Source organism: Lutra lutra, chromosome 11, assembly GCF_902655055.1.
Source record: "Lutra lutra chromosome 11, mLutLut1.2, whole genome shotgun sequence".
Classification (NCBI taxonomy): domain Eukaryota; kingdom Metazoa; phylum Chordata; class Mammalia; order Carnivora; family Mustelidae; genus Lutra; species Lutra lutra.
Window position 1 is genome coordinate 90,346,439 of NC_062288.1, and position 19,176 is coordinate 90,365,614.

At 41.2% G+C, this 19,176-nt stretch overlaps 1 protein-coding gene across 3 annotated transcripts in view; it reads left to right on the forward strand.

Annotated features, from left to right (window-relative positions):
• Positions 1-16,867, forward strand: part of BPGM (bisphosphoglycerate mutase) — a 33,470-nt gene extending 16,603 nt beyond the window's left edge. For 2 of the 3 annotated variants that reach the window (XM_047695479.1, XM_047695480.1), the window contains one exon: positions 9,426-16,866. In XM_047695479.1, the coding sequence (XP_047551435.1) occupies positions 9,426-9,607 (182 nt within the window). In that variant the 3' untranslated portion in view covers positions 9,608-16,866. Of the gene's footprint in view, positions 1-9,425 lie in introns of all 3 variants that reach the window. The other variant, XM_047695481.1, reaches the window with a different exon arrangement.
• Positions 16,868-19,176: the final 2,309 nt, after the last annotated feature.

Here is a 19,176-nt window from a genome sequence, read left to right on the forward strand (position 1 = left end):
CTTCACTTGGTGTTTTCCCCGTGCGTCTCTCTCTTCCTTGTCCAAATTTCCCCCTTTTGTAAGAACACAAGTAATAGTACAGTAGGGTCAAAGACCTCCTCTTAACTTGATTACCTCTATAAAGTCCCTATTTCCAAATAAGGTCTTCTTAGGTTGGGACTTCAACAAACCTTTTTGGAGGGCTACAGTTCAACCCATAACAGTACTTAAGAGAAATGAAAACGTGGCCACATGAAAACTTGGTCACAAATCTTCATAACAGTATTACTGATAAGAGCCAAAACATGGGAGCATCTCATATGCCCATCACCTAGTGACTGGATAAATTAAATCTGGTATATCCATTCAATATAATATTATTTGGCAATGAAAACAAATGGAATAGTCTTATGTGCTACAACATGGGTGAACTTTGAAATCATTATTACCTAAAAGAAGCCAGTCACAAAGGAGCATATATTGTACAATTCTACTTAAATGAAATGTCTGTGTGGCCAAATCTTTAGAAACAGAAAACAGACTGTTTCCTAGGCCTGGGGTTGAGGTGGTGGGGGGTGTGGAATGAAGAGTGACTGTAGTTAGTAGGTACAGGTCTTCTCGTTGGGGTGGTGAAAATGTGCTAAAATAGACTGTGGTGATGGTCACACAAGTCTGAATGTACTAAAACCTACTGACCTGGGTAAATGGTATGGTATATCATTTATCTAATTAAAGCTGCAAAAATAGTTTAATCCATGGGATTGAAAGATGAAAGGATTTGATATTGGCCTAGAAAAAAAGATTTCGAGGCAAATATATGGAAATGCTATCAAAGTAGGCATGCATAGATGTGGAGTACAGAATAAAAAATAAAAATAAAATACAACTTTGACCACTAAAGCAGAAATGGATTTATAGGGATTACTGAGAAATTAGCAGACATTAGTCCTCAGGCTTCATTTTAACTTTCTTCTGAAGGTTTGTTTTTTTTTTTAAGTTGAATGTGTAGAACTAAATCACCTTTCAGAGCTTATTGAAACTGAAGCAACCTTAAATTATAATTCCTCTCCCTTTTACTATAAATAGGCCTTAGACAAAACGTGTTTATTTGGGAGATAATTAATTTAAAAGAGCGGTGTTCATGCTAGAAGAGGTAACTGGTACAAGGAGATTCTAGTCGGAAGTATGAAAGCGGAAAAGGTGTGGAGTTGGCTGATGTCTGCAGCCGAGGACAAGGGAGGTAGAAATGAGGGAGACAGGGACTGGAAACGGGAAGGCGGGTGACTAGGGAGGATGGTAGACATTCAGGGGAGAAAAATGCAGAAAATCCAGAATGTGCTATTGGCACAGGCCCACAGGTGGGGAACCAAATGGAGTGGATGGGAAGATGGGGGTCTGTCCATAGGCTGGTATGTAATCTTGGCTCACCCATCTTGGGTAGGAGAACAAGTTTGTTCCTTTTTGGTCTGTAGTACCCCCTGGTGGTGGTGGTGTTAAGATTCATGGAGCCCTTTGATGTCACTGTGATTTCCTATAATGACTTCCACGTCTAACATGGAAGAAATTATTTCATGTATATAAAATGGACTAAACTAGATTTTAGGATCACTTGGTAAGTTAGTTATCATGTCTTATTTTAGGAGTTCTCTAAGTACCAATCGCCACTAAGAGATATCTGCTCTGGTGTATACTGAAAAATAAGATGCAAGTATTCTATGTCACAGCTCTAAGAATTACGTATACGTGACTTTCCCAAGATCAGAAGAAATCATGTGTTATTTCTCCCATGTCATTTCTATTAATGAGATTTTAGGTTTTTAAAAGTTTATTCTAAATGTACGTGATCACTGGAATAGGAACATGAGTCCTCTTACCTCGCATGTCTGACCTTCAGAAGCCAAGCTACAGGGCATAATGTGGTACCTGATAAATTCCCAAACTAAAAGAAAATATTCCTTTGAATTTGGATGCTAACTCTTTAAGACTCCAAAATATTAGGTGACTCTCCCTTACTTTAAGGGGGGGAAAAAGAGATTTTTATCTGACAGTAAGGACTACTTGCAATTTACTGGGGATTATATGTGTTTAGTGTGTTAAAAACGTATCATAAAATTTACCATTTTGCTTGCCAATTTATTCTTACTGTAAAGTTACATGACTATATATATCACCATTAACCGTTTTCTGGTTAATACCTGTCATCCCAGTATAATTATTAATATCCTTTCCTTTCACTTTCAGAAGTGCCCTACGTGATTAATAAATTATGTGGTCACCTTACTATAAATATGTTAGCCTTCACTAGTATTAAGAATGATTCTTTAGGCACCTGGGTGGCTCATTTGATTAAGCAACTGCCTTTGGCTCAGGTCACGATCCCGGGACTCTGGGATCAAATCCCACATCGGACTCTCTGCTCATCAGGGTGTCTGCTTCTCCCTCTGACCTTCCCCCTCTCGTGCTCTCTCTCTCATTTTCTCTCTCAAAGAAACAAATAAAATCTTTTTAAAAAAGCAAAAAAGGAACAAATCCTTGAATTGGCTATGCCCAGATTCCATACTTCCTATAAACACAAAAGTTGCTGAATTCTTTGCATTGATTACAAAAATAAGAATGCTTGTGGTTGTAGATTCATTGGAGTCCTAGTCATGCTTTCTAGATATGTTTATATCAAATTCTCCTCTATAAACAGGATCCTTTGAAGGAACTGGGCAATGTTTCTATGTATTGTCTTTAAACTGTTTGACAGACTTAACGCTGTTACTTCCTGCTGGGGAGGAGTGTGGTAGTTGGTAGAATCCAACTGACAGCATACCATCGTATCACACAAATATGTTATTGTTTGAAGACTAGAACTTGGGGGTAGGAAGGATGACGATCCTATGAAATAACCACTTAGAATATTGGTTTACCCTGAAACCTCGAAGTGCCTTATGATCTTTTTACTTAAAAAGTATCCTAGTGTTCCACATCTATTCTACATTGTATCTACCTCAATTATGAAGAGTGTTGGTTCTTAAGACATTATTTTTTTTAAATTTATTTTATTTCTTTTATAAACGTGTAATGTATTTTTATCCCCAGGGGTACAGGTCTGTGAATCGCCAGGTTTACACACTTCACAGCACTCACCATAGCACATACCCTCCCCAATGTCCATAACCCCATCCCGCTCTCCTACCCCCCTCCCCCCAGCAACCCTCAGTTTGTTTTGTGAGATTAAGAGTCACTTATGGTTTGTTAAGACATTATTTTGTTTTTCAGCTCTTTGCTGCTATAACTTTACCCTATAAGCAGTCAAGTCCTGACTGACACTTCTTCCATTTGTGAAGAAGAACACAGGTGCTGTTGAAGGAAAATGAAACCCAGACAGACTTCAGATGACTTAGCCATGATCATGATAATTAGTTGGAGTCCTGAACTCCACCCAAACCCAGTTCACTGAGTCTCCACACATGATTACCCCCTCGTCTTTTTTGTTTCAACTTTTTTTTTTCCTGAAAAGAAGCCCTTCCCTTGATCTGTTTCTTGTTTGGAATACTATATTTTAAGAAGCTGAGTCAAGAGTATCCATGGCAGGTAAACCATTAAAAGTTAATTTGATGCAACTAACTGAGTCTCCAATTATTATTGCTGTTACCCTAACATTGTGGTTTGTGTGTGGTGTTCCCTAGTGCAGCTATAAAGGTGGCCTTATTTGGAGTGCATGCCGTGTGCTAAGCGCAGTTCTAGGCATTTTATCTCATATCCTGTTTAATACAGGAAATAGCACAAGGCTCTGCCCCGGCTGGAAAGCTGTGTTTCAACCCTGTGTTTTACTCTGCTGTTTGGTGTATCTAGGTCAAATTTTTTACTTCATTTGACCAGTCAATCATTGATCACTAAGCTATTTTGCTTAAAGAAACTGCTTTAATAAAAAGGAGAAGACTACTGATCTATCTTAACTTCATGGGTCAGTCTCAGCTGTATTATGCCAAGTGAAAGACGCTGAATTCAAAAGGCTGTATATTATACCTTCCTGCTGAAGTCTTAGCCCTTGGTGGTTCAGAATATGACTGTATTTGGACACAAGGTCTTTAAAGGGTAATTAAGTAAAAGAGGCCATTAGGCTGGCCCCAAATCCAACACAATGGGCGTCCCCAAAAAAGATCAGGACACAGACACAGAGGGAAGACCACCTAAAGACACAGGGAGATGGCAGCCATGTACAGACCAAGGAGAGAGGCCTCAGACCTTGTTATCTCCACAACTGTGAGGAAATAAATATCTGGTTTTTTTTTTTTTGTTTTTTAAGCAACAAACAAACCAGGCATTGTAGACTCTATTTATTTGCCATTCTGGAAAAGGCAATACTATTGGGTCAGAAAACAGATCAGTGGAAGAGGGGTAGGCCGCAAAGCAGTACAAGGAAATTTGGAGGGTTCATAGAACTATTCTGTACACCCAGAAGGGTGAATTTCATTGTGCGTAAATTATACCTCAGTTTAAAAGTCTTGCTTTTATCCAGCAAAATGACCATTGCCCCAATGGGGACCATGCCTTTTGGTGCACAAAATAATAGACTAGATTAGTTTGATTGTCAGATAGTAGAATTAAAGGAAGGTTGCTACATACACCTACCTTTGCCTTTGAAAACTAACCTGGAGGGCACCGGTATGCTTTCTCGGGAGCAGATGGTTCTGTCTTTACTCAGCACCCAAACCATGGACAGCATAGGGAATCGCCAGTCCAAGCCCAACTTCATGAATTATCTATAAGCTATGGGACCACGAGGCTTTGTACTTAGGATAGTGAGTTCCTCTAGTAAAAGTTTTTCTGCCTCAGAATGATTTCTCCTTACTTGCCACCAAATTCTCTAATCATCCTGGGGTCTTCTGACTTTTTATCCTTTTCACAACCAGCCAGCCCAGTAATAGGTCAACGTAGGAGAACGCACAGTACAGTGAGGCAAGGGTTACTGATTCAGAGCAAGGCAACACTCTCGTATAGGAATTACAAACCCAGGACCCACATGTCAGCACCCAGCATACACTTCTTGCCTGATTGGGACAGTCTCTACCCTGTTAATTACTTATATAATATCTCCGCTTTTCAATTGTAGATCATTGGGGAGATTTCATTACCTTTAACTTGAAAGTAGCTCTTAATACTTTCAGAAGAAAGAAGACTTCAGACAGACTTAGGAGATACTATATAGTAAGAAAATGCCTACCTACGGGACGGCTTTACCTATTTTTAACAGTGTAAACGATTATCAGTGCTGGGCTAATAAGTCCAGGCCAAAGCGTCCAGACCCACTTCTCCCAGAGCAGCACCATAGGAAAGCTCCTGACGTAGGCTTAGTATCTAAGAGCATCCTGTTCCGTAGAGTTCCAGACAGGCGTGTGTTTCTTTCTCTGTGGTTGGCATAGTCACTTCCTGTTTGTTTCCTGCTGGCCCACACTGAAGGAAAAGCCAGGGACCGAACTGGAACGTTGGATGTAGTCTGCCTCTTGCCAGCGGAAGTGGATTGTTTAGTCTGGGTTCAAGCACAGGGCTAGGCAGTTTCAAGTTTGGAATCAGAGTGGCGTGCAGGAGACTCATGAACGACAGGCTTGATCCCTGAAGAATTGTGTGCAGCTGTACACATGGCCAGGCAGAGAAGCCTTGAGGCGAAATTAGAGAACCAGGGAGGGCAGGTCAGCTGGGGCCAGCTGTGGGGGCGGGGCTGAGGAGTGCCTCACCTTTGGCATTTTAGCGGGATATTTTCAGAAGCAGCAAATTCGGGCCTCTCTCTGGTGGAGCAAATGCTTGCCTGTTGGTATGGTTAAGCTTTCTCTTACTAGAAGAAGCATCATTGACTTACAAAAACCTTCACTTTTAAAAGCTGTAGGCTATTTTCACTATAAAATTCAACGTGGAGTGGATTCTGCCCTCTGTCTTATTCTAAATTAGAGGCTGTGATCCTATCATCACATTACAATATTCAAATAACCCCTTTCCAGTTGCTCCCCAGCCTATCTTTAAGTTGCACATAATGGCCTCCAACCCTAAAGGAATTCTAATTAAAATAGGCAGATCATCTAGGAAATTGAGAGTCTCTTGTATCAGCTCTTATTTTTTGCAACAGAATACAGACCTCTCCCTGCAAATCGCCCATTGGCGGGGTTTGAATTGTGACTTACTTGCCTGGGAGAGGCACCTCGGGGCCGGGGTGGCACCTCCCGGTCCAATGAGCTGATCGAAGTGGTTTCCCTCTTTTCCTAGATTCCAAAAATATGCACTATGTATTTGGGGTTTACTCTCATCCTGTGACAGATCTGCTTCCTTGAACATCTTCCCTCCTATTTCCCAAGATTCAAAGGTTTTAAGCAAACCTTTGAGAGGAAATCAAAGAAACTATATGGAGGACAAATTTAATTTGAGCTGTTTATTAGCTCTAAATATAAACAACCTTTTCTTCAAGGCTAAGAGCCTTCTCAGCTCTCTTCTTTTCTTAGTAAGGTTATAAAGGAAACATAATCTTTCACCAAGGTTCTTGGTGCAGGATACAGCCTCTAGGATTGGACACACGAAATCTTTACTTTTGAGGAGATTTTGTCTCCGTTTTGACCTTGTTCTGAAATTCGGCCAATACCATACCTCTGGCAAAGTCTTCAGAGTGCTTTCGTGTATAGGCTTTATGCAGTAGAGTTTTTAGTTAATATTTTATTCCTTATTGCTTGTATATATATTAAGAAGTAGATTCATGTATACAGTTGTAATAGTGGATCATAGAGCTAAATGATTTCTGGATCCTGGCACCCAACACATAATAGGGTTCTTTACAGTTGAACAAACCATTTACTAAATTCTCACAGTGACCAAGGCACTGTTCTAGGATCATAGGTGACACAGGGATGGATGAGACATGGTTCCTGTTCTCAAGGAAGTTTGTAACCCTGGTAGGAGAAGCAAGCATTTGCACAGCCACCTCTAACAGAAGGTCAAGTGTGAGTGCTGTCGTATATGTACAGTGATCTTAATATCTGGCTGTGTTTCCTGTTCTTGCTGTATTGACTTGGGGGCTGGGGCTCATAGGTGCAGATTTGACTTCCTGAAGTTAATCCTCTATGCAGAAAATGAAATTGTTTGAATTTCTCTCCATAGTGGCATTGAGTTACTCCTTTGACTTACCATAAATGTTCATTATTTCTTACTTGAAATGTCCCAGTCATTTAGACTGATTGTAGTTAACTCCTAGATGCTCCTATGTGAAGGTTCAAGAATTAAAGACAGGGACCCCTGGGTGGCTCAGTCGGCTAAGCATCCGATTTTTGACCTCAGCTCAGGTCTTGATCTCAGGGTCACGAGTTCAAGCCCTGCGTTGGGCTTCATGCTGGGCATGGAGCCTACTTTAAAGAAAGAAAAGAAAAGAATTAAAGACAATGGTTGGGGTTTCAGGAAGGGGTGGTTGTGGAGGGGGAGAGACAGAGAGGGGTAGTTGCAGAGTGAGATCTCCAGTGATTGCCTTCAATACATTCTTGGATGCCAGATAAAAAAAATCTAAGCCAGTTATCAGACAGGGCTTGTGTTGTTTGTCCACTCATTTTAACCTTCATATGATGTTCCAGTTAATGAATTTATAATATGGTATTGCATAATATAGTATTGATTCAGTTTGGCTTACTTCAGTGCAGATGCATTGTTCTAGCCTTAGGACCTCTGCTTGCTTAACTTTCTCAGGACAGAGAGTGGCTTATGCCAAAATCAAGTAATGAGTAATGGCTTCACTGTGGTTTTTCCTAATTTGCTATTTTAAAATTTCAGTCCTTAAGTCTCATGGACTGATTATTAACCAGTCTAGGTATTTTAAATATGTGTAAGTAATTAGTCTGCTGTGTGAACGATTTGAGTAGTCATTAAAGTGGAATGTCAACTTTATTTATTGGAAATGGTTCTATTTCTGTTGAGCTCTCCTTCCTTTGTAGGGGAAATATTCTAGTACTCATGGCTTTTGTTGAGTTGGCTCTTTGATTTGGCCCTACACAGAACTGGATTGTTATCTAAGCCATAGGCATGAGCTTGAGGGCCGTGCTACTAAGGAGAGGACCTGTCGAGATCTGGCTAGATCTGGGGCCATGGTCAAACAAGAGAGCCCCATGTGTGCTCCAGCCCCTTTCCAGAGAGCTAGAACTCTTTACTAAGGTCACAGACCACAACCCCTAAACCTGGCCCACCCATCACGATCCCAGTGTGTTAGCTGTTTCAAAGAGCTCAGACGAATCTGTTCATGCCCTTTACCAGTCCTGAAAACAGGAGAACACTAGCTGCTACAGTTAGTACCCAGTCCTTCACAGGGGCACAGCAGGGATACAGACATTCTCCTCTCTCCCTAAACTGTCATGGAAGTAGCCTTGGACAACCAGGGTTGAAGTCCTGGGATTTGGAAATAAAAAACCCGGGTCCAATTTTATTGCTTTAACAGTCTTGTGATTTGAGAAGCTTTATTTAACTTCTCTCGTTCTGTTTAGTATTTTTTAACAACTCTATTGAAATATAATTTACATAATATACAGTTCACCCATTTAAAGAGTACAGTTCAGTGACTTTTAGTATGTGTACAGAATTGTCCATCTATCACCACAGTTAATTTTGGAACAATTTCATTATTCCCAAAAGTAACCTTATACAAGGCTGTCACTTCCAACTTTCTCTATTCCCTCTAGCCCTAGGCAACCACTAATCTCTTTGTCTCACTCTAGATTTTCCTATATAAATGCAATCACCCAACATGCAGTTGGTGGCGACTGGCTTCTTTCATTAGCATAATGTTTTTAAGATTCATCAATGTTTAGCATGTATCAGCACTCAATTATTTTTCATTACCAAATAATATTCCACTGTATGGCTATACCACAGTTAATTTCTCCCTTCATCCTTTGAGGAACATTTAGGCTGCTTCCACTTTTTGGCTGTTATGACTAATGCTATTATGAAGGTTCTCCTACAAGAATTAGATAGGAAACATGAAGGAATAACAGGTTACCCCAAAGGGTATCTGTTATCCTACAATTTGATGTGATGCAACTCTCTGTCTAAGGTGTTTTATTCTAATTTCTGGGAAGTTTTTTCCTTCCAGGACCTATAGCTGGAATCCCTCCCAGTATCTGATATATTTCCAGACATGCAGCTAGTATGGGACTCAATAAATGTGCAGTGGGGCACCTGGGTGGCTCTGTCAGTTAAGCGTCCGACTCTTGATTTTGACTCAGGTCTTGATCTCAGGGTTGAGGGATCAAACCCTGCATCAGGTTCTGTACTCTGTGTGGAGTCTGCTTGAGATCATCTCCCTCTGCACACCCACCCCCCCACAAATACATAAATAAATAAAATCTTAAGAAAAAAAAATGTGCAGTTACACAAGTGAAGAGAACCTCCTCTTACATTGCCTTCAATGTCTTGTCTGTTCCTCTCCTGATCTACAGGTATCTCTGATGAAGACATTATCAATATTACTTTACCCACTGGAGTCCCCATTCTCCTGGAACTGGATGAGAACCTGCATGCTGTTGGGCCCCACCAGTTCCTGGGCGACCAAGAAGCTATCCAAGCTGCCATTAAGAAAATAGATGATCAAGGAAAAGTGAAAAAACGAGCTGAAAAATGAAGGCTTTCCCAATTGCTGGCTAGGAATAGCTGCAAAAGAAGTAGCATGCAGTGTTTGATGGGTGCTGATCTCTCTCTCTTTTTTTCCCCCCTGTTTTTCCAGAACTGGGCTATGGGGTAGAGTTTATATAGGTAACTGCGTAACTTATGTTGCTCAGATAAAGGCTGTAGGATGCCTGAGTAGGCACGAGTACTCACTAGGCATGAGTAGGATGAACTCTCCTGCTAGTCCTATTTGAGTTAGTCATTTGTGGGGCTAATTAGTAACCAGCAGGGCTTAATCAATGTCCTAAATATCCAAGATAGGAGAGTAACAAGTAGAGGTGAAGTTTAAGGTATTCATCATTCAATACATCATTACTGAGTCACTATTGAGAGACACTACTTATTCTAGTAAGTAGTTTACGTTTATATTTACTAAGACTTTCTGGGATGATAGTAAGGTATATTAGAAATATACTCTACTTAAGTATTTATTATCAGGCTTCTCCTCTGGGAAAAGGGATGCTTTTCCAGTTAAAACCAGAGGCCCATTAAATGGGGGAAATCATATATGGGTTTCTTCAAGAAAGCCAACAACAAACGATAAGGCCCTTTGCCTTGTCTCTAGTCCAGAGACATCCTTTCTTTGACATTTGGAAGGATTGCCCTTTGGCTGCTAGAATTAGCAGCATGGACACAGCCCTAGCTATTTGTGTTCTCCTTTTGTTTCGTTCTGTTAAACTTCAATCTTTGGGTACTTAAAATTGGTTTAAAAATAAAGGTCTGTGACCAAAAAATGAATATCCCCAAAGCATCTCCATATATGTATAAACATTAAGCAAAGGCCTCTGAACTAGTCTTTGGCTCAGAATCTTCCTGGGACACTCACAGAGTTGCACGGACACTCACAATTCTCTACAAATCGAACATCCAGGTCCGAGGGAAGGTAGAATATAGTGCACGTAATTTATTCACATGAGCAGGGAAAATATGGTACATTGGGGCTTGTCATGTACATGAATTGTTCACCAGCTGAGAGCAAACAATTATGGTACATAACATAGAGCAGCATGGGTAGGCCATGAGCAGACAGGATTCTCAATCTCAATGACCCTGTTTTCTAGATCATATTTTTAAACGTCATGGGTACGCAAGTCCTCTTTCTTTAAACTCTTGCCTTATTTCAAGGCAGGTGACCTGTAGTTCAGTGATAAAGTCATGTGGGAAAAATTGTAGCTATTTATCAGTTTTTCATGGTTTTTTCCTTTGGCAGACTAATCTGTTTGTATCCGTTTGGTGGTAAATGGCCATAGAAGAAAACTAATTTAGAACCCTCGCTACTGCTTGGTCTTCATTTAGTCCTTACAGTAGGACTCTTCCCGCACTGGCAATGAACATGGCTGGGAAGAAAAGCTGGACTGTGGATGCTTTACGTTTCTGACCCACTCGTGGTGTCTACTGTAGCCCTTCATTTTAATCCAGTTGCTTAACCAGTGATACTCTTTAGAATTCAGAGATCAGATCTTCCTAGAATACCATTCTTTAACCGTTTCATCTCTGGAACTGACCTCTGAATTTTCTAACCCAACCGGTGACCATATCTTAATGCGGCTCGAGACCCTAGAGTTGGAGTCTTCCCTTGTCCTGCCGCGAGATGTTCACTCCCAGGGTACCCCCTGGCCCGATGAAATACTTCTACACACAAAGCTACACTCACAACCAGGAAGTTGGGAATCTTGCCGATTTCCTCCGATAGGGTTTATTTTTGCCCACACTTTTCTGCTATAATTTGGCTTATTGTTTTTGAGATCTTGGCTGAAATAAATAAGACATTTCTGAAAACCTCATGTAAAAATTTTTTTTTTTTTAAGATTCTATTTTTTAAGTAATCTCTACTCCCTGCACGGCCCTGGAACTCACAACCTCAAGTCACACAGTCTACCAACTGAGCCAGCCAGGCGCCTCATTTTTTTTTTTTTTAAACATGCAAAATTATTTCTAACAACTCCAACAGTTCAACCTTAGACCGCCTGATATTCCTGTTTTCTTCACATGCTTTACAAGATATCCAGAATTTTTGATGTAGAAATCTTGAAGACTGAAACCTGCGTCCTAATCTTGGCATCCTTCTGTTCTCTGTGAAGTTGGGACAAAAAGAGGGGGAATTTTTTTTTTTTATTAAGAAAGTGGTAGATAGCCTGTCTAGAAATTTGGCCATTAGAGAGGGCACACCGTCCTGCTGCCCAGTTGGGCTAGTCCTGGACCCAGCGAGACATTTGTCCTCTGCCCAGGCTGAAATAATTGTCCCAGTGTGGAACGAGTGTGATAAGATGAGGGCAAGAGCAAGGTGCTCCTCCTGGAGTTTTAACTTTTAAATATCTCAGACAAGCACCATATCCCAGTACACCACGAATTCCTTTTTCCCAAAGAGCAGGAGTTCTCCAGAAAAATGGAGGTTGGCGTGTCATCTAACACTGGAGCCCCGACAACAAAGCATCCCTGGAGGAGAATACATCCGTGTCCTACATTTTTCTTCGCTAAGATGTGCAAGAAAGATGTCTAAATGCAATCTCAACGCGATGGTTTCGCCTGAGACTTGTAGGCCATTTCTCGTGTGGGAGCACGATCGCTTTTATTTGAATGCTGTTACTGCACGTGCACAGGAATGGTGGTGGTTATTGGTCCTCTGGTCTGGGAAGCCTCCCCGTGCTCTAAAGATTTTCGGGGGTGGGAGTGATGGGTGGGATTTATTTATGTATTTATGTAAGTATTTATTTTTGGGTCCGCGCATGAGCCTGTTAAAACCAACCTCCAGGAAGCAGCACTTGGACAGCTTGGTGGCCAAACACAGAAAGCTGACTGGTCATGTTGCCACCCCAAGGGAAGAGAGAAGAAAAGGGTCAAATATTTCCCCACTCCTTCTTTCATGTAGTTACAGTTTTTTTTTCTTCTCTGACCCTTCACCACTTTTGTCAGAATGGGCTAGGGGAAGCATTTTTCCTAGACAGAGATTTTTGTCATTCCCTGGTGTCATGTTTAATTCATTTGCTTGCTTTTACAAGCCACAGTCTCTTCAAAGTTCCGCTTCCCTGGTACCCGACAAGCCTTCCTTAGGTTCTTCTTCCCTCAGAAACATATCGAATTGCCTCAATGTTGCGGTTCCTGATGACGTTTCCTGCTTTTGTGTTTTGCATAATTGAATTTTGCAAGTGTTTGGCGGACGGGTATAATACCGTTTGTAGTATTAAATCATGGCTCACCTTGCAAGCAGATCTGGCTATGGCCTGAGAGTCTAACACAATGGACTATGAAGGGAATTTAAACCACCGATTCCAAGAGGAAAAATGAAACATCCAAAATATTAGAATATTTTAATCCTTCAGTCTCCCTCTGATGACAAAGTTAGTTGGCCAAGTGATAGGGAGAATGAAAGTCACTCTTTTTCCACGGGTTGTCACGTTTTATTTACTGGAGGATAATCTGGCTGCATAGTCTAGCCTTTAAGACACTGGGATCTTAAGTTGCCAAAATAAATTTTGACTTTCTTGGACAATGTTCTAGAGGTAAGCTAGAGTGTCACCTTCTCTTCCTACGTATCCATAATACAGCCACAGAGCTCTTGCTTTTTAAAATCAGAGCTGGCCATTTAAGCTTCCACTTACTCTGATTTGGCAGGAATACATTTTTAAAAAGTCATCTAAAAAATCTTCTTAATATAAAAAGCTTTAAAGAGCCACAAAAACAGAGACTATAAATAGCACGAAGAACATTCCTATGCCCGTCTAGCCCCCAACTGCCACCTCATTCACTTATGACCCCTGTTCTATATAGCTCCCCTCTCTCTTCCCTGGCCTGCACTGGATTATTCTGGAATAAATGCCAAACATCAAGCGGGATAGATTCCAAAAAGGAAAACAACTTAAATAGTCTTTGCACAGTTAGAATGGAAGCATCAGTATTCTGTTTTGAACTTTGCCTTTTCTTGGTACTTCCAGAGAAACCTCACGGCAGCCTTTGCCAAGTTGTCCAATTTGAGTCTTGGCTGGTATACAGTCTGTATTCCCTCTGGTTGCTGTCTGGAGACCTGTTAGTCTGTTACGTGTGATTTCTGCTGAATAATGCGAGATGATTTGGGGACTCTGATGATAAATTCAACTGTTTTAAAGATGAAAATGTTCCTGAGACTATTTTAAATAATTCTGAAACCAACTGCATAGGTTTAAGAAATGAGTAAATTTGTTGTTCTTGTAAATCAGGTTACTCACTATGGGAGAAGGGAGATAGAACAAGGAAGCAGATGAAGAAGAATGCTGTTTTATCAGTTTTGAACTGGAGCTATGTATATGAATGTGTGTGTGTGTGTGTGTTTTCCCTCCCTAACACCACCTCCTCTCACCCCCAGCTCTGTCCCTATCCTCTGAAATGACCTAGAAGCAGTAATATACTAGTAATGAGCACACCTACAGTCCTGAGCTTGCTTTCTAATTACTGTTCCAAAGAACCCGGGATTGTTTGGGAAAATGGTCATTTCCAGGTTTGGGACAGATAAAGTAGAGTCAGAAAAGGAAAAAATGCCCGAAGACTGATGGGACACAAAAGTTGGCTTCAAGTGCCGAATTTGGGACAATTTGCCATTAAAGAAAAGAGTGATGATCATGGATTATGGGACATTTGTCTCAGTCTGCTCAAACTGCAGTAACAGAAAACCACAGGCAAGGTGGTTTAAATGAGAGACATATGTCACAGTGCCAGAGACTGGGCACCAAAGATCAAGGAACTGGGCAATTTAGTGCCTGATGAGAACCCTCCTGGTTTTCAGACAGATGTCTTTTCGCTCTAGAGTGGAGGGGAGGGCGCTGGTCTCTTCCTCTTATGAAGACATTAATCTCGTCAAGGGGGAGATCGACCCTCACGACCTCGTGTAAATCTAAGTACCTCCCAAAGGCCTTCCCTCCAAATACCATCACGTTGGGGATCAGGGCCTCAATATTTGAACTCTAACTGAATATTTTAATTAAAAGTTATAAAGGACATTTGGGGGCTGCAGAATTTAAGGGTGATGTGTCATGTCTGCAACTCACATTCAAATGGTTTGGCCAACACAATGTCGCTGTATATTTAGAGAGCGACAGAAAGCAAATGCAGTAAATGTTATAATCCATAAACTGAGCAAAGAGTGTATAATGTACTATTGTACTATTCTTCCACCTTTTCTGTAGGTTTGAATTTTTTCAAAATGAAACCAGGAAAACTAAAGTGACAGGAGGAAAAAAAAATGGACAAAGGAGCAGCTAAAACCATCTCTGTAGTGACTGGATAAAGGTGTCCTGCTTTCTGTGCAGTTTCACTCTTCCTGAAATCTCAGGCCTTGTTAGGTAAGAGAGGAACTTCTCAGGTCTGTATTGTCAAGAAACAAGTACCCTCATTCTGTTCGGGGCTGCAGTTAGGCATTACACCAACAATTAGCTTTTCTGTTGATAGAGCAAATCACGAACAGTGTTGATTGCCATTCCCTTGTAGCCAAGCAAAGAGTAAATGGAATTTCTTCCACCTGATGCAAAACCTTCTAGTTTAATCTCCTTTATTGCCTGAGGGTGCCATTCCTTCTTACAGTCACCATTTGGCTCCAAAACCAATATGTACTGTCTGGACCCATGTTTCGTTGACCTTCCGCTTGGTGCAGCAGCAAGGTCACCAGTGTTCCTCGTGTCACTCATCTCAGTGGCCTAGCCCCGCCCTGAATCCATGTGACTCTGAAGCAGCCTTGGTTTCTACCGTTCCTCGAAGCCTCCTCCTACTAAGACTGCTAAGGGTCAGAGGCCTGCAAGGACTTCTCACTGCCCAAACAACACACAAATGGATTGTGTTGGTACTTAAGATGTGCCTTTTATTTATGTTGTGATTGGCCACTGAAGGCTTTGTTTCACAAAACAAAGTTCGTGAAAATATCCTATTTTTATGAAGGAAGCCCTACCCCTCAAGACCATTTTCTTGCTCAACCTGTTCATTTAATTCTTTGAACAGCCAAGTTTTTAAAGACTTCAGCATAGCCCAGGATGTGACACAAACACACCTCCAAAGAACTAAACCTAATTTCCAGTCTGCAGAATAGAGATGCCCGAGATTAACTTTAGCAACTGTTGGGCCAAGATGTTAAGTGGTCACTTTCTCAATAAGGCACCTGCAGCCTCAGAGTTGACTCAAGGATTTTTCATGAACTCACTCTAGCCACACAGCTACTGCGAAGGGAATGTCCACCAACCCTGCTGCCTCGTGTCCACTTGCAAGGAAACCTCATTTGACATAACGTTGACCTCGGTGAGGGATCAGAGGGTTATTAGTAAAATTATTGCATAAAACCTACCCTGTTAGTGAGAAGGTTCTTTGGAGTGATTGAAACTGGACCTTGGAACAAAGAGGGTGAAGTGCATCACATAATTAAGTGCCCATTGGCCGCTTGAATTGAGGCCCTTAATCCATTCTGACACGTGTTCTATAGAATGTCCATTAGAGTTCTCCAGGCAGCTACTGGCCATAGGTTAGCTGGTCAGCATTTTAATTTCTGAAGCACACTAGGATTCTGAACTGGATGGTAGGGAACGTGATTTGTAGCAGAATTCCAGGTACTCTCCTGGGAGAGTCTTGGTATTTTTATAATCTTGATTTTTTAATCCTTATTTAATCTTTATTTCTACACCCAGACACTGGGGGTCAGTATTTGCTCATAAATGCCTCTGGATTTGCCTACAAACCTAGTTCTGATTATTTACAAGAGGTCATGGCGGAAGAGGCCTGGAATGGATTGTAGGATCTCTCTCCCTGATCATGTAAGCGTAGAGCTCAGCGGATGTAAACACGAAATGTAAATAGAGACCTCAGGGTCCCCCATGGGATTGTAACTTAGGAAAGAGACATAAATAAATGCAAATTTAGATTTTTAATCTAAAATATAAACTAATACCAAGTCCTTGCTGGTTTCTGGAGTCTTGTTGGGGTCTGGCAACCGTGGTCCTGCCAACACACTCAGATGCTCAGCCAGCATCCTGGCCGTCACCCTAACTTTCCCTCTGATCAGTTACAGAGTCCTGTTGATTTTCTCTCCTCATTCCTTTCAAATCCATCTCTTCTGTATCCTCCCCGCTCAGGCTCTGGGTCACGTCCTCAGCTTTGCTCTCTTTAAACATTTCAGACATTGAGCTCCCTCCTTCTACTTTTACTCTTCTCCAGTCCTCTCCAAAAATTTGTCGGATGACTTTTCAAAAGTTCTGCCACACAGAACGCAATGCAGGCTTTCAGATACCAACACCTTTTTAAGGATCTGCCTTTGCCCTCATCATCTCTCTATCACCCCGCTCCTTGCCTGCCTAGTGTCTGCTCATCCCTCAGGACTCTTAAGCTCCCTTACGGTCCCTGACTTACCTATGCCAGACCTCACTTGTCCCCTTGTCCCTTCTCTTTGCGGCAGGAGAACTGAATGAATCTCAAGTCCTCTGCCTCCTGAAGTTGAGGGCCAGACAAGGTCATGAATATTTACTCTCCAACATTTCAAAAACATATACCCCTTAAGTCCTGGACTGTTCATTTTTATAGGTTCTAAATATTTGTCGTCTAGCAGATATTTGATCTTAATCTGTACCGTGCTCTGTGGCTGTCTTCCCGTCGGTCCACACGGATGTAGAAACCCGCCTGCTGGTGGACAGAGAGCCAAGTGAAGCCAAGTGGCCTGACAGCTCAGAGCATTTCTCCATGGGCAGCTGCTATCATGGTGTGGAAACAGGTTAATGATTTGTGTTCTTGCTTTTTAGTCAAATTATAGAGTTAAATGTAGCAGTATAAATATTTTGAAAATAAGTAGAGGATTCCTTAATCCTACCATCCTGAGAACTGTTTCATTTATTTCTTTCTATATACATTTTTTCACAGATATATTCTTAGTTTACATTCCATTGTGGGTTTTTTTTAATTATAAATATTTCTCCATGGTTCATGGGCTTCAAACTATCTTAATATATGGAAATATTGTCCCATCATTTGGATAGAACTTAAATGTCCCAACAGGGAAAAAAAGTAGATGCTTTCAATGTTCTGCTATAATAATTCTGTTTCTATAACAGGCCCATCTTGAATGGGTGTGAGCTTCAGTACAAGAGCACAGTGGTGGCCCACATGCTACTTGTATAAATATTTTAAAATACCAATCAAGCTAACAAACATACATAGAATGTTTTGTATGTTTTATATAACCTGACAATTATACCTTTAAAACAGAAAGTATTTTAAAATACATAGACATGGGCACCTGGGTGGCTCAGTGGGTTAAAGCCTCTGCCTTCGGCTCAGGTCATGATCCCAGTGTCCTGGGATCGAGCCCCACATCGGGCTCTCTGCTCTGCGGGGAGCCTGCTTCCACCTCTCTCTCTGTCTGCCTCTCTGCCTACTTGTGATCTCTGTCTGTCGGGTAAATAAATAAAATCTTAAAAAAATAAAATACATAGACATTTTATATGACTGAAACCCAGCAAACATCAAGAATGACTACGGAAGTCTTCTCTGAAAAGATGTCATACATACTAAACCTTGAATGATACAGTGTATATGTCAGAGTGTGCGTATGCACATATGTGTGAGTGCTAAGGCAGAAAGGGGTATTTAAGAAGTAGATAAGCTAAGGTCAAGGTAGCTTGGGCACAGTAATGAGCAGTGAAGCATCATGGGATAGGATTAGAGAAGTGGACAGATGCTACATTGGGCCATGGTGAGAGGGATGGAAGAAGAGAGGGATGGGGAAGGTCTTCTCAGCAGAAGAATGGTCCAGCGGCCCAAGCCCTTCTGGCCACAAAGAGCTTCAGCCATTTGAGCATAGTCTCCCCAAGGCAACGTTTTACTTTTCACTGTTGTAAAATATGATCCTTGTGAGAATCATAAATCCTATCATCTTTAAGATTTTTTTTTTTTTATTTGACAGACAGATCACAAGTAGGCAGAGAGGCAGGCAGAGAGAGAGAGGAGGAGGAGTCAGGCTCCCTGCTGAGCAGAGAGCCCAATGTGGGACTCGATCCCAGGACCCTGAGATCACGACCTGAGCCGAAGTCAGAGGCTTTAACCACTGAGCCACCCAGGCGCTCCAATCCTATCATCTTTAAAGAGAGATTAAGCCTCCTAAATATATAAATCATTGAGAGAACTGAAGGTAGAAATGGACAGCAATACAATAATAGTAGCAAACTTTAATACCTCTCCTTCAGTTAAGATAGAACAACTAGACAGAAGATCAATAAAGAAACAGAGGACTTGAACAACACAACAGAACCAATCGGACCTAAGAGACATATACAAAACACTACACCCCAAAACAGCAGAATACACATTTTTCTCAAGTGCACACAGAACATTGACCAAGATAAATCACATGCTAAGCCACAAAATAAGTCTTAACAAAGTTAAGAAGATTGAAATCATACAAAGTATCTTCTTTGACCACCTGAAATGAAACTAGGATTCAATAGCAGAAAGAAAATGGGAAAATCACCTAAAATATGAAAATATACAATTTACTTGAAACAATAAATCAGAGAAGAAATCACAAGG